This window comes from Sciurus vulgaris (genome assembly GCF_902686455.1).
Source record: "Sciurus vulgaris genome assembly, chromosome: 2".
Taxonomy (NCBI): Eukaryota; Metazoa; Chordata; class Mammalia; order Rodentia; family Sciuridae; genus Sciurus; species Sciurus vulgaris.
Window position 1 is genome coordinate 4,168,281 of NC_136462.1, and position 13,758 is coordinate 4,182,038.

The 13,758-nt window shown below is 47.8% G+C and overlaps 1 protein-coding gene across 5 annotated transcripts in view; it reads right to left on the reverse strand.

Annotated features, from left to right (window-relative positions):
• Window positions 1-13,758, reverse strand: part of TECPR2 (tectonin beta-propeller repeat containing 2) — a 95,958-nt gene that overhangs the window by 37,567 nt on the left and 44,633 nt on the right. For all 5 annotated transcript variants that reach the window (XM_079130071.1, XM_079130067.1, XM_079130068.1 and 2 more), the window contains 6 exons: window positions 11,698-12,659; window positions 9,677-9,860; window positions 7,684-7,857; window positions 5,314-5,494; window positions 4,193-4,334; window positions 234-474 (listed from right to left, as the gene is read on the reverse strand). In XM_079130071.1, coding sequence (XP_078986197.1) covers window positions 234-474; window positions 4,193-4,334; window positions 5,314-5,494; window positions 7,684-7,857; window positions 9,677-9,860; window positions 11,698-12,659 — 1,884 coding nt within the window. The remainder of the gene's footprint in view (window positions 1-233; window positions 475-4,192; window positions 4,335-5,313; window positions 5,495-7,683; window positions 7,858-9,676; window positions 9,861-11,697; window positions 12,660-13,758) is intronic.

Genomic DNA, 13,758 nt, shown 5'->3' on the forward strand with positions numbered 1-13,758 from the left:
GAAACTGATTACACAGTGTCTAGACATCAGGATCCAAATTTTAGGAATGGTATACTGAAGAGAAAATGGGACAGCAGTGACCAACGAAACACCGAGTGCCTCTGTGACAGAAGCTCTGTGGCACTGACGCTGCGTTACCTTTCAAGTTAGGATCTGAGAAAAATTAATTAATTAGACAAAGTAAACTGGAGCTGCCTATCAAGCCAATCTGAAAACAGAAGTGATCTGCCCACCTATGAGGCTTCCTTTGGCCACGTGGAACTCATTCTTGCCCGCGCAGATCCAGACACCACTGTGGTTGACCCCCAGCAGGCTGGGCTGGCACTGAAGCTGCTGAGACCAAAATGCCAGGCGCAGTTTGTCCGCCACCTTTTCTACAGGTGCCTGGGCCGCTGTGGCCACCGAGTGTGTGGCCTGGATGATGGTCTGGAATAAGCTGCATTGGTCAAACACCACGTAGTCTGTGATGCTTACCTGGAGGGGGCAGAAGAGCAAAGAACCTGCATCAGTGCAGTCACCAGCACCAGCTCTGCCTCCAAGCGAGGTTCTGCCATATCCGCACATCTGCATCTCCGGTAACGACAACCAGGCATCCACACACATGTGCACACAGGGTCTGCGAGAGGGCTGGGGGTCCTAACTGCCTCTGCTTTAAGGGTAGGATTGAAAGTGGTGGAGGACACTAACAAAAACCAAAATGAAACAAAACCAAAAAAACTAATATAAATAAATTACAGAAAGATCAGTGGGGCTGGGACTGTGGCTCAGTGGTTAAGTGCCCCTAGGTCCAATTCCCAGTAAAAAAAAAAGAAAGAAAGATCAGTGGAACAGACAGAGAAAGGGAGGGGGAAAGTGCTGGGGACTGAATTAGAGCAAATTACATTCCATGTTTTTGTGATTATGTCAGAATGTATCCTAATGTTATATATAACTACAAAGAATAAAAACAAAAGTGGTAGAAGAAAATGTTTCCATTGTATTTTACATACTTCCATATTACCTGGGTCTGTTACCAGAGTGTATTATTTTGGTGATTAAACAGCATTCCTTCATACCCATTCTAAGAAGTCATTTATTCTAATCAAAATGAGAAAGAACTATTTTGTTTTAAATTTAGAAGTTTCCAATGGACAATAAAATACAACATTTAGAATAATAAATTTAAAAAGATATGAAGTAATTTATGCCCTAAGCCAGGAATGCCAACCATCAGGCCAAGCCATCAGTGTAAACCAGGATGCCTTTGGGCACCTAGAAGGCACCTGGCTCAGAGGCAGGACTCGCCTCCATAACATTCCTGGAGAGCATCTGGTAAGACACCTCCAGGGACGCTTCTCTAGGGAAATCGCTTCCCCAGAGGGGAACTCCTCCCTTATTGGGTGGCTCTGATTGTGAGCGAGTTCTCTATATGACTGACCAAAGCCTCCATCTGCAGGACTTTCTCTCACAGTTCTGCATGTTGGGTTTGATTGCAGACAGCACTCCGGCACAAATGCCCACTTCCTCTAGGAGTTATGCAAAATCAAATGCGGAAAGTGATGTTACTTATTAAAGGAAACAATTTATAACAAACGAAAAGAAAAACTACACCTATTGCCTCCTTTTTTTTTTTTTTTTTTTTTTGTACCAGGGGTTGAACCTAGGCTGTACCACTGACCCACATCCCGTTCTTTTTTTAAAAATTTTTAAATTTTGAGACAGGGCCTTGCTAAGTTTCTGAGGCTGGCTTTGAACTTGTGATTCTCCTGCCCCAGCCTCCTGAGCCGCTGGAATTACAGGTGTGCGCCATAACGCCCAGCTCATCTGTGAAGGGACGAGGGTGGCTACGAGCACTGTCCTAACTCCGGTTGACACAGACGGTTTTAACCACATGGGGCTCAGGCCCACTGCAGAGCTGCTGCACCATCTCCATCAGAGCACTCTGGAGTGAGCGGTGGGGACCCCGGTGCTGCCGCCCTGAGTGCTGCCGCTCCATCCCACCAGGGAGTGGAGACCCTGCCAAGGGTGTCCACCAAACATGTCAGACTCAGCCCCAGCACTCAAGATGTGCAGAAAAGCAGAATGCAGATGGAAAGAGAATGGAAAGGGTTAGCAGCTAAACATAAAGAAATCAATCTTAGTATTTAAAATGACTCTGCTCCAAAGTATCTCAAAATGGTTCTGTCAAATAAAATTTCTCTAAAAGTAATATTCTGAATATCATAATGAAATGAGATCTAGCTTTTCTTTTTTGGTGGTGTTGGGGTTAACTGAGGGCTTCATGCATCCCAGGCCAGCGCTCTGCCACCAGCCACATCCCCAGTGTGATCTAGCTTTCTTTATGCTACTTAAAAAACAAACTTTAGATAGCTCTTCTTTACATAGAGCCACTGCCACCTCCTGCTTTGATGGTGCTTGAACAGAACCCACCGCTGAGCCAGCAGCCCTTCACCACCTCCTCAGTGCCCTTACCGCCCCAGGCCCCTACACCTCTCCTCGGCTACCTCAGTCACCTCCCTGCAGGCATGCCAGAACTACCCTAGGACTGGGAGGCCACCGTCCACTGCCTGCTGTGCCAACTTGTCACTCCTCTGACTGTGATGATGTGGCTCTGAAGAACTTTGCCAAGTACGCTCTTCACCAATCTCACAAGGGGAGCCGGCACAGCAGGCAACCAGACCACAAGGACTGGAGGGTGAGGCTGAATGTAACGGGATGCACTCCACACTGGGGAAGAGTGGGACCCCAGCATTGCAGGAACTGCATGAGTCGGTCACTGATGAAAATGACCCCCACCTGCGTGACTGCATTGAGACTCATCACCTGCATGAGCAGGTGAAATCAAAGAATCAAGTGCCCCTGAAGTCAACTTGTGCAAGATGGCAGCCCCAGTATGTGGCATGGCAGAATCTCTCTTCGACAAGCACAGCCTGGGAGGCAGTGATGATGAGAGCTAAGCCTCAGGCTGACCCCCATGGTCGTGGAGTGACTTCCCTGGTCACCAAGGCAGTGCACGCATGTTGGGGTACCTTCACCTTTTCTCAAAGTTGTACCAAAGCATCCATGTTAAGTGCTTTAATTTGTACCATTTTTTCAGATAAAGAAATTTGATACCCCCAAAACACAAACCAGGTTTTAGTACACGTATAGATATGTATATTCATGTGTGTATCTATATATGGTTGTCAGTACACAGAAGTTACTTTAAAATCACTTACACAACTTTATCAAATATTATGCAGAATATCCCATTAGAGACAGATGTAGACAACATAAATGTGTATCAAGGAGCAAATGCAACGTATTTTCCCGAATTCTCACCTGGCAGAGCAGCCAATGCAAGACAAGTCTCAACAAGGCAGATCTGAGGAGACAATAAAACCCAAACCAACAGAGACATAAAATATAAGATGTCATGCTGGGTGTGGTGTGATGACAGTGACTCAGAAAGCTGACACAGGAGGATTGCAAGTTTAAGGCCAGCCTGATCAACTCAGTGAGACCCTGTCTCAAAATAAAAAAGGGCTGTGGGTGTAGCTCATGGGTAGAGTGCTGGTCTAGCATGCATGTGGCTCTGGGTTCAATCCCCAGAAACAAAGAAGAAAGAAACCAAACTCACCCAGATATAAGACAACATCTCACAACTTTCAGGGTGACCTCACACCCACAGGGAAAACTGAGACGTAAGGTACTGAGGGGGAAAGTGGGTGCTGCTCTGAAAACCCATCCCAGGCCACTGGCTGGAATCAAGCCACAGGCAAAGCCAGCCTGAGGACTCTCTCCTGCTGCTCACAGCGTTCTCCTGTCCAGCAGCACGTGGGAAACTCTCCTTTCTCTGTTGAAATATCACTGACTTAAGAGGTCTTCCAAGCAAGCAGGGGTAGATGGATTTTAACTGTGGGTTGGGTTTCTCTTTTCTTGGCACATTTGTTCCATATTAAACATCATTATTACCTAGGCCTTCAGATGGATGCCACTGGGTTTACTTAGCCTATGATGATGAATGTCTAAACAAACAACCAAACTCTGCATTACTTAAGCAAGAAAAGCTTGATGAGTAACCCCGATGACAAGTCCTTGTGTCTTGCATGTGCTCAAATACAAGTCTGGCCCACAACAGCAAGTGTGAGTGCTGTTAACATAATCTAGCCTCCTAAGAAGAAGGGGGTAGAAGAGAAGGGGAAACTTTGTGCCAACAGCCTGAAGCACCTACTTGCCACCAGTGGCTGTCATCTCCTTGCGGCTTTTTGGGAACCACGCCAGTTCTGAACCACAGTTTTCCACGGATGTCCAGGGCCCACAGGGTGTGCTGATCTCCGAGAGTTATGCAGACAGGTTCCAAAGCTTGCTTTTCACTGAAAATGAGCAGGAGAACCTGGGAGTCAACCCCACAGTCAGGGATACCCCATTGCGTGTGTCCTGGTGGGCTTGGCATGGAGAAGAAACATGTCCCTGCCCACAGGAATGGACTGTCAAATGCCAAGAAAGGTGTGAGTGAGGTATGCATCTATGCAGCAGAAACTGTCCAGACATGCGGCAGCTTCTCAAGAGCCAGAATGGTGGGGAAAGCTCTGTCACTACTCTCTCCTCCCCCAGGAAGTGACTGGGAACTCCCCCATGCGCCAGGTGATATTGTGCAGCTGTCCCCAGGTACATGCCACCCCCCTGCAGGGTTTGCCTCTTCCTCCTGAGGGCGTTCATGGTAGCTTGGAGGCTTCCCTTGGCATGCTGCCCCAGCCTCTGCAGGCAGTTGACCATTCCTCAGCTCTGTGCGCTCCACATGCATCTAAGACCAGTTAGACTAGCTGGCATACACTGTTGTGCGCTCACCACTGGACTGGCAGCTGATGAGGGCAGAGCCAAGCCTCAGTCATCTTGGCTCATAGCAGGTGCTCTCTTAAGGTTTGCTGGTCAGTTAAATTCAAACCAGGACCATCCTGATCTGATTTTTCCTAAGGACTAAATTTCAACTGACTAGGATGAAAACACGACAAAGTCATGGACCTAAGCCGTCGCAGACTGAACTGAAACCATCTGCCAGCAGGCAGTTCTGAATGGAGACCACCATGAGAGGCTTGTGGCTTGAGGCTCAGGGTCACACATGGGCAGCAGCATTTTAAAAACTGAGCTCCAACCCGATGCCCTGTGTGCTGATAGAGGCAGGTGGAGTGTCCCTGAGGCCACACTGAACAAGTGCACTCTAACAACTCAAGAGAACTCTATCACCAGGGCCTTTAGGGGTTGGCTCTGCCCAGGAAGTCCTCAAGGGTGGCTGGTGAGGGCCAGGCTGATGAGAACACAGGAGGGGACAAACACAGTCCCCCTGACCCATACCTCACGATGTCACACTTCCACTGCTCCCCTTCTGGACAGAAGCTGCTCACACCCTCCCGGTATAGGAGGGCTCTCTGTTCCGTCAGTGCCCATACCACGCTGTTCCGGGCTGTGATCTGGGACAGTGGGTAAGGACAGTCAACTTTCACAGCTCGGGCACAGGGGCGATCCACGCTGAGACCTGCCAACAAGAGAAGGAGACCCCAAGGACGCAACATCAGCACTTCACACTCCACTGTGAATCTGATGTTTGTGCATTTTTCTTTTTTGGTACTTTGCCATGTTCTTTTTTTTTTTTTTTTTTTTTTTTTGTGATGCTGGGGATTGAACCCAGGGCCTTGTGCTCGCAAGGTAAGCACTCTACCAACTGAGCTATCTCCCCAGCCCACGCCATGTTCTTCATGAGTGCCTTTCTTCTGAATGTTTAGCCAACAAAAAATGGCTAAATTGCTTCAATATGACATGATCTGAGGCAATTTCAAACACTCTTTGTAAACTAAAGAAAACAATTCAGAACTCTCTGGTGTCGCCAGGTAGCTTTAGACATTCTAGAGAAGCCAGGCGTGGTGGCGCATGCCTGTAATCCCAGCTATAAGAGGTTGTGGCAGGAAGATCTCAAGTTCAACTTCACCCTGAGCAACTTAGTGAGTACCTCTCTTGAAATAAAAAATGCAAGGGCAGGGGGTGGACCTCAGTGGCAGAGTGCCTGCCTAGCATGTGTGAGACCTTGGGTTTAATTCCCAGTACTACAAAAACAAATTTTTAAAAAAATAAAACAATTTAAAAATAAAAAGGGCTGGAGATGTAGTTCAGAGGTAGACCACTCATCTAGCATGCACAAAGCCCTGGTATCACACGTACACACAAAAAAGTTGCAGAAGCTTGCAGAGCCCTTTCGCCAGTAAGGCTGTGCCCTTTAGGGCCTCAGCTGCTGCGGGGCCTCCAGCCAACAAAGCAGCTCCCCTCTCCTCTGCTTTCACCAGTGCAGGGTTCCACTGCTAGAATGCAAACCTCTCACTTCCCAGATGGAATCTGAGATCCATCAGTCACACCGCAAGATGGTAGGTAGCAGGGCCAGGGCTCCCATCCCCGACTCCTGGTCCCTGGCTCTTTCCCTCTCTTCCTGTTGCCTGTTGTAGTGTGTATCTAAGTGAGCTCAAAGGCCACTCCTAAGGGAGCTGGTAGAACAGCTAAGGCTATGGCCTTAGCCTGCCATTAGGTCTCAGTGCTATGATCACAAAAGCACCCATGGTTCCAAGTGCTGGGAGTCACCTGCAGGATGTCTCATCGCACGTTCTTGGGCAGCCCAGAGGCTCTAATCCATAGGTCCAGCTGGGGCTCACCTGAAGTCACTGCCCTGGTAACTGCACTGGCACTCCTGGCTAAGAGGTCACCTTCTCCTCATCCCCAGACCAAAAGCATCACCTCTTCCCCATCACAAACACCATCCCAAAGTCCTGGAACTGAAATGTGAATATGCCTTCTCTCAGTCATTTTCACTTAAGGAAGAGGAGGAACTAGGATGGAGGGCAGGAACTGACATGACCTGGATCCAGACAGGTTGCCCACCAGCGCTTGAGGCCCCTGGTCACCGGGGAGAGAGCCAAGCAAGCCAAGGCTTTCAATCTCAAGAACGGTCCCCAGCTGATGGTTCACAATAGATTAAATCATGCTTTTGGAACTAGCAATATTAAATAGTTGGAAGACTGATCTTTACATAAACCCAATATGGCCTCTTGACAACCCAACAGAACTTCTGCCCCCAAGTCCTTCCCAGGTGTCAACAGATAATGCTGCTGGCACACTGTTTCCCGTTGTGCTGAGAGTACATGAACGCCGACTCTCATTAGTTTGTTTATAATACACAAGCCTTACTGTGCCACTTCTAGCAGCTGAAGGTCCCCTAAAGGCAGTTTCCTAGGACAAACTGAACTGCTATTTAGAGCAAAGTATTTCTTATTTTTCCTTGACCTACATGTAAATAAGCACACAGAGCCAGTCTTTGACCTAGCTGGAAAAAATTCAAACACTTATGCTGCAAGGGGCAAATGGTTCTAATGCCATTACTCTGTTGTTCTTCCCTCCTAAGGCTGGATACTGCAGGGTATGTGATCTGCAATGGTCAGCCACGAGGAGATTCTGCTTCTGTATCTAGCTCAAAAAACAACAAACAAACAAACAAAAAACTCCAAAAAACGAAAACCTACTAGTTCTTGCCCTCAATTTGTCCCAGTCTAAATATGTATCAACAGTAGGAAATGGCAAACTCCTAAAAGTTTTTTATTTAAGTGGACGGTGAGCCTCTGAACTGCGTGTTAGCAACAAAGCAGGTACACGAGAACCGGAGGTGCTGAGCAAACCCTCAGTCACCTGTCTGCAGGTACAGGTCTCCGTTGGTCCTGATGATCCAGGCCGTGTCATCACTCAAGGCCACAAACACGGCCTGGGGCAGGGCTTCATACCAGTGCCGCTTCCCCTTGATGGTGACTTTTCCACAAGCAAAAGCACGGTTAGATTTCTGCTCAATTTTCCAGAGAAGGGCTCCTGTGGAAATAAGAATCCTACTCACCATCCAATGAATATTAGAATTACTAAGACAAAATCTTTACTCTGGGCCCTGTAAGGGAGAGATTTCTAAAACACTCTCTGTTGGTTCTAGCCTACCATGCTGAGGCTTGAACCCTTGGTCACCACCTGCCAGCTGTGCCTCTGGACATGATGTCCTGAACGTCTTCAAGCCTCACTTTCCTCATCTGTGAAATGGGGTTATGTCCACCTTATAGGTTGATCTGAAGTCTGGAGGTGAGAGGAGTGATGACCCTTTAGGCTGGACAGAGGAAGTGCCCTAATAGACATGCTGGGGCAGTTAGTACCCAAGGACAGGCTAAGAGCTTTCAGGGATTCAGAGGGAGGGACCACTTCTGAACCAGCTAAATGGAAGAGATGCACAAAAAAGCTGCATTTGAGCTGGTTGGGTCTCTTTCCAGAAAGGGATTCTAAGGAAGAGAGGAAGGAGAGGCTGTGAGGAGCAAGGATGGCATATGGGCCCTTCTGATGGAGAAGTGGTAGGGGAAAAGGCAGGCTAAGTGAGGAACCACCAAGTGACAGCTAAGAGGGAGATGGGCTGGCCAGAGTTCTGCCAGGTGGCTATGCCTGGGCCACCATAGTGTCCCTAAAGGACATTTCAGCTGACAGCAGTAATTTCAACAGAGATGGGGAGCTCCAACCAGAGCAACAAGGGACTGAACAGTTGGGAAATACAAAATAATCAATATGATCAGGAGAAAACCAGAGTTTCTAATGGCTGGGAAATGAACCCAGAGGCAACACCAGAAACAGGAGAAAAGTTAAGAGGCAATCATGCAGGGCCAGACAGTGGAGGGGGACCATATCAGCCAGTCTCCACAGAGTGTTTTTCAAGCTGGGAGTGAAAGCAAGCAAACAAAACAACCCTGAAAAAAACAATATTTTAAGTGGTGACAGGGACAAGCGCAAGTTAAGCCAAGTTCGGAGTGAAGCTACAGGGGATGGGTCCAAAGCCACACTTGGCCTTGCCTGCTTCCCACTGCTAGGCAGAACACGCCTGCTTCTGTTCCATCCACCCCACCACACTGGAATAGATCAAGAAATAGCAAGGTTGAGAAAAACAGATCGAAGCCAAGCTTGGTGGCACATGCCTGTAATTTCAGCGACTTGGGAGGCTGAGGACCTACGTAACTTAGCAAGACCCTATCTCAAAATAAAAAATCAAAAGGGTTGGGGATGGAGCTCAGTGGCAAAATGCCCCTGGTTTCAATCTCCAGTGCCAACCAACAAACAAAAACAGAAACAAATTAGCAAACCCTCTTTTGGGAGGTGTCTGCTTGAATTCACTAAGATGCCTTGTCAAGGCAATGGAAAGTGAAGGGCCTCCCTCGTACACTCGGGGAGAGGACTGTGCACCCAGAGCACACAGCTCATCAGAAATAAGGTTCTAAAAAGAACACCAAACAACTAGACATATCCAACACGTCCATGGGTCTGTCTTCCTTAGTTCAGTTGCTTTTAAGTGACACTGATAAAGAGAAAACTGCTTTATTTTTATAAGGATATAGTATATTGATATATATTTTAAAATCCTCAAAATTCAAACTATATTAATATAGCTCACTAAAATATCTTCATGTGTTGCTACTGCAATTAATAAAAACACAGAAGCTCAACTGAACATCCATCATACTATTAGTTGATGTCAAAGGAAGCAATTTCCAATCTTTGAAGAAAACTCTCCTTTAGGCCTGTGGAGGAAGGTCAGTCTGTGGACTGCACCCTGCGCTAAGCTGTCTGCACCTGGGAGCTGGGGGGCTGGGGCCGGGAGGCCAACCTGAAGGGGAGACCGCCACCTGCTGGACCGCATCTTCAAACTTCTGCCAGCGCAGCCCGGCGCCTGGCAGTGCACTGCAGAACAGGCTGCCTTTGTAGTCCAGGCACCAAATATACTTCTCGGAGACCGCCAAGCTGAGTATGCCATAGCCAGGACCCGAGTAGCCCATCCAGCTCTCTGCAAACTTACAAGGACAGAGTGGGGTGAGTTCCGTGGCAGGGTACAATGCTGCATTCATCCTACTGTTGTCAACAAAAAAAGTAAGAATACCAAAATGATAACGGCTGAGAGGGTCTTTGGGAAGAAATGCAGAGACCTGCCCCTGCTCTCTTTGGAAAGGACTTTCCTACAGAAGCCCCACAAACAAAGCCTGCTTGGCTGATGCCCTGCTGGGCCTTCCCACAGCCCTGCACTCAGCTTGGCCCCCTCACCTGAGTCCACTCGACCCTGAAGATCTGGACATGTACCTAGCTTCCTCTGCAGACCCTGAGGCCCAGGAGATGGATCCCCAACACCTACCATCTGTGCTGTGATATCCCCAGACGGGCAGCCGGGGCATAAGTAAGCCAGTGGGTTCAAAGATGCACGCAGGAGGGCTGAATGAGAGAACTACCTGGTCTCCACATAAGCAGACACTTCATTTTGATGGCCCCACAGCACAGAGGATGGGAGAGGGTCCTGGGGCCCCCTTGCCTTTCATTTAGTAGGTGACCTTTTACAACTCATCTGACTCTTTTGAGTCTCAATTCCCTCCTCTGTTAAATGGGGACAATAGCGCCTGTTTCATAGTTGTTTTTCTTAATGTTTTTTTTTTTTTTTTTGTAGTTGTAGATGGACAGAATGCCTTTATTTATTTTATGTGGTACTAAGGATCAAACCCAGTGTCTCACATGTGCTAGGCAAGCACTCTGCCACTGAGTCACAGTCCCAGTCCTATTTCATAGTTTTTAAAATTTATTTTTCTGTGATACCAGGGGCTCTCCAACACTGAGCTTCATCCCCAGCCCTTTATATTTTTTGAGACAGGGTCTTTCCAAGTTGCTGAGGCTGGCCATGAACGTGTGCTTCTCTTGCCTCCACTTCCTGAGTTGCTGGGATAGCCGGCATGCGCTACTGTGATGGCTAGTTGTTTTGTTTAAATTTAAAGAAGCGCACGTGCTAACTTGTAAAGTGCACAGCACAGTCCCTGCTCATGGTCACACACTGCTAGTACCTGAGAACCTGGGAACTTGGGAGAGGCCCCATGGCTCTAAGCGAACAGCTGCCAGCCTCATAGCCACTGTTAGTAGAAAATGTTAGTTCTGAAACCAAAAGCTTTTAAAGATTACTTATTAAGGAAAGTAAGCACTTTTTTTAAAAAATCACTTTTTAAAATTGAATGCCCAAGAGCAGTTAATCAGTGCCTCCTAATGACATGGGCTGTAGACAGGCAGGAGTCTGACTACCCCACACCTGGTTCCTGCATGGCATACAGGGGCCACTGCCTGGAGATGGAGTAGAAGCAGTTCTGCAAATGGCTGCAGTTCTTGGTGATGGTGCCCTGGAGGTGACTGCAGAGAACACCCCATCTCTGACCTCCCAGAGGTGCTCCACTCCACCAGAAAACAGTCATCAAGCTAACACCCAGTGAACACGATGCCCTGGCCTCGCTGGGTGGGAATGAACAGCAAGACGCTGCCTCCGTAGGCAGTGGGTCACTGAGCAGGGCCAGAAGCAGTTCAGGCCATTCGAAGTCCCTCTGTGGCAAATCCTCCAAACCCAACCTTTAAAATACCTTCGGCCTGGGCGGGGCACGTAGCTCAATGGTAGAGCACTTGTTTAGGGTGCACCAGACCTTGGGCTGGATCCCCAGCACTGCAAAACAAGCAAACAACTCCCCCCCAAAAAAAAAAAAAAAAAAAGAAAGCAAAAAAAAAAGAAACATATTTGGCCTGCAGGTTTTGCAGTAGGAATGTAATTTTTTTTCACATCCCCTCAAGATGAAAAGCAGGTGTGGTCATGCCCCCACCTGTGCCACACACCTGGTCTGACTTGAGCAGTGTGGCATCATCTGCACCTGGTCGTCTCAGGTCCTGTAGGGAGCGACTGGCTCTGAGCTCTGTCACACTTGTCTCTGAGGATGAAGATGGGAGCCCATGAGCATAGATATCCTCCTCATCACTGGATGTCAAGGCCTGATCCCGAGAAGGCTCATGGGTGCTGGCCACCAAGGCAGGGACCAGAGGAGTCAACTGTCCTCCCACATTCCCCATGTCACATTCAGCAGAGGTCATTTTCTGATCTGTGTCATCATCAGTGACGACATGCCAGGGATGTGAGCTGAAGAAGCCAGGGGTCCCTGGGTAGGTTAGGATGTCCTGCTCTTTGCTTCTGGCCTCTACCGTAGAGCCTTCATCAGCTCTAGTCCCAGGAAGCCACTGCTCAGCACGTGGGGCCAAGCTGGTGGTGGAGTGCAGTGTGGGTGAGTCCAGGAGCGGGGCTTCAGGCTCCACAGCCTGCAGCTCAGGTGCTTCAGCAGCTCTGCCCTGTTCTCGGGAGGGTGGCTCTTCGTGCTTCAGGGCATCGTCCATAGGACCAGGCTCTGCTTTGAGTCCTGTCACCTCACTGTCTTCCACTTCTTCCCTCGTAAGCAAGGGCAAGTCCAGCACTCCATTAATCAGAAGTGTCCCCTGTGCACTGTTACATCGAGGGACTTCAGCCCTATCGTCATTTCCCTCACCCAGCACGTCAGGGGCAGACTCAGGCACTTCCAGGACACTAAATGCTTCAGGGTCAGTACTTCCCTGCAGGACAGTGTTCACCTCAGCACTGAGGCTGCTTTCCTGGTCAGGAGACTCTGTGCTTAACTGATCCACGCTACTGCCCAGAAAACTTGAAGTCAAGGACAGCAGGTCTGTGTTCAAGGACTGGGGACTGTCACCAGGACACTCGGAGCAGGGAGTCGATTCAAGGGAACTGTGACAGGCATTCCTGCTTCCACCTTCTAATTTAAAATGAGAACATTCAAAATAAGGTTTGACTCTACATAAAAATAAGTCACGACTCTACACAGATAGCGAGAGACTACTAACAAAACAAATTTTTGGCTCAATGAAAAAAAAACCTTTTTGAAGGATTTTTAGTTAGTGAAGAACAAAGCTCTTGGGCTGGGGCACTTGCCTAGAACATGTGAGGCACTGGGTTCCATCCTTAGCACTACATAAATATAAATAAATTAAATAAAGGTATAATGTCCATCTACAACGAAAGATATTTTTTAAAAAAATAAAGAATAAAGCCCTTAAGTACAAATAATCCCAATGCCAGATGTTTTATGTGGACACAATACTGTACTCACCAATGAGCTCTGAAGGCTAAGAAATGCTTAGTAGAAAGTTGGGAGAAAACAAAGAGGTGTGTGTTCAACTGGGTCACACAAATTGCTCACACACCTTTTTAACAATTGTTAAAATGCTTAGGAGGGGCTGGGGAGATAGCTCAGTCGGTAGAGTGCTTGCCTTGTAAGCACAAGGCCCTGAGTTCGATTCCCAGCACCCAAAAAAAAAAAAAAAAAATGCTTAGGAATTTGGTAACATTTTTCTTTAATATTGCAGCAATCTTGAGTTAGGGAGGCTCAAAAGGCACCAGCAATAAAAAGTTCAACGTGTGGGCTGGGCCTGCAGCTCAGTGGCAGAGCATTTGCCTTGTGCGTGTGAGGCATTAGGTTCAATCCTCAGCAACATATATAAATAAATAAAATAAAGGTATTGTGTCCATCTACAACTAAAAATATTTAAAAAAAAAAAAGAAGTTCAACGTGGAAACCCACACTTGCAGCATCCAATGCTGAGCATAGGCACAATGTCCCGTCTACACACCAGCACACCTCTTCCCACTTCCATGACTTTCCACCCATGTGTGTGGACGCTCTCGTCTAACATGGTAAGTCAACACTTTAACTTAAATATGGAGAAGAACAAAACCCAGATGCTTTAAGCAGGTGTGAGCACCCAGACCAATGCCCTGTTGCCATAGCCTGCAGTCATGCCGTGTTCTTTGCTAATGTGTGAAATACTATACAGTTCAACTCCTCTGGGGAGGAC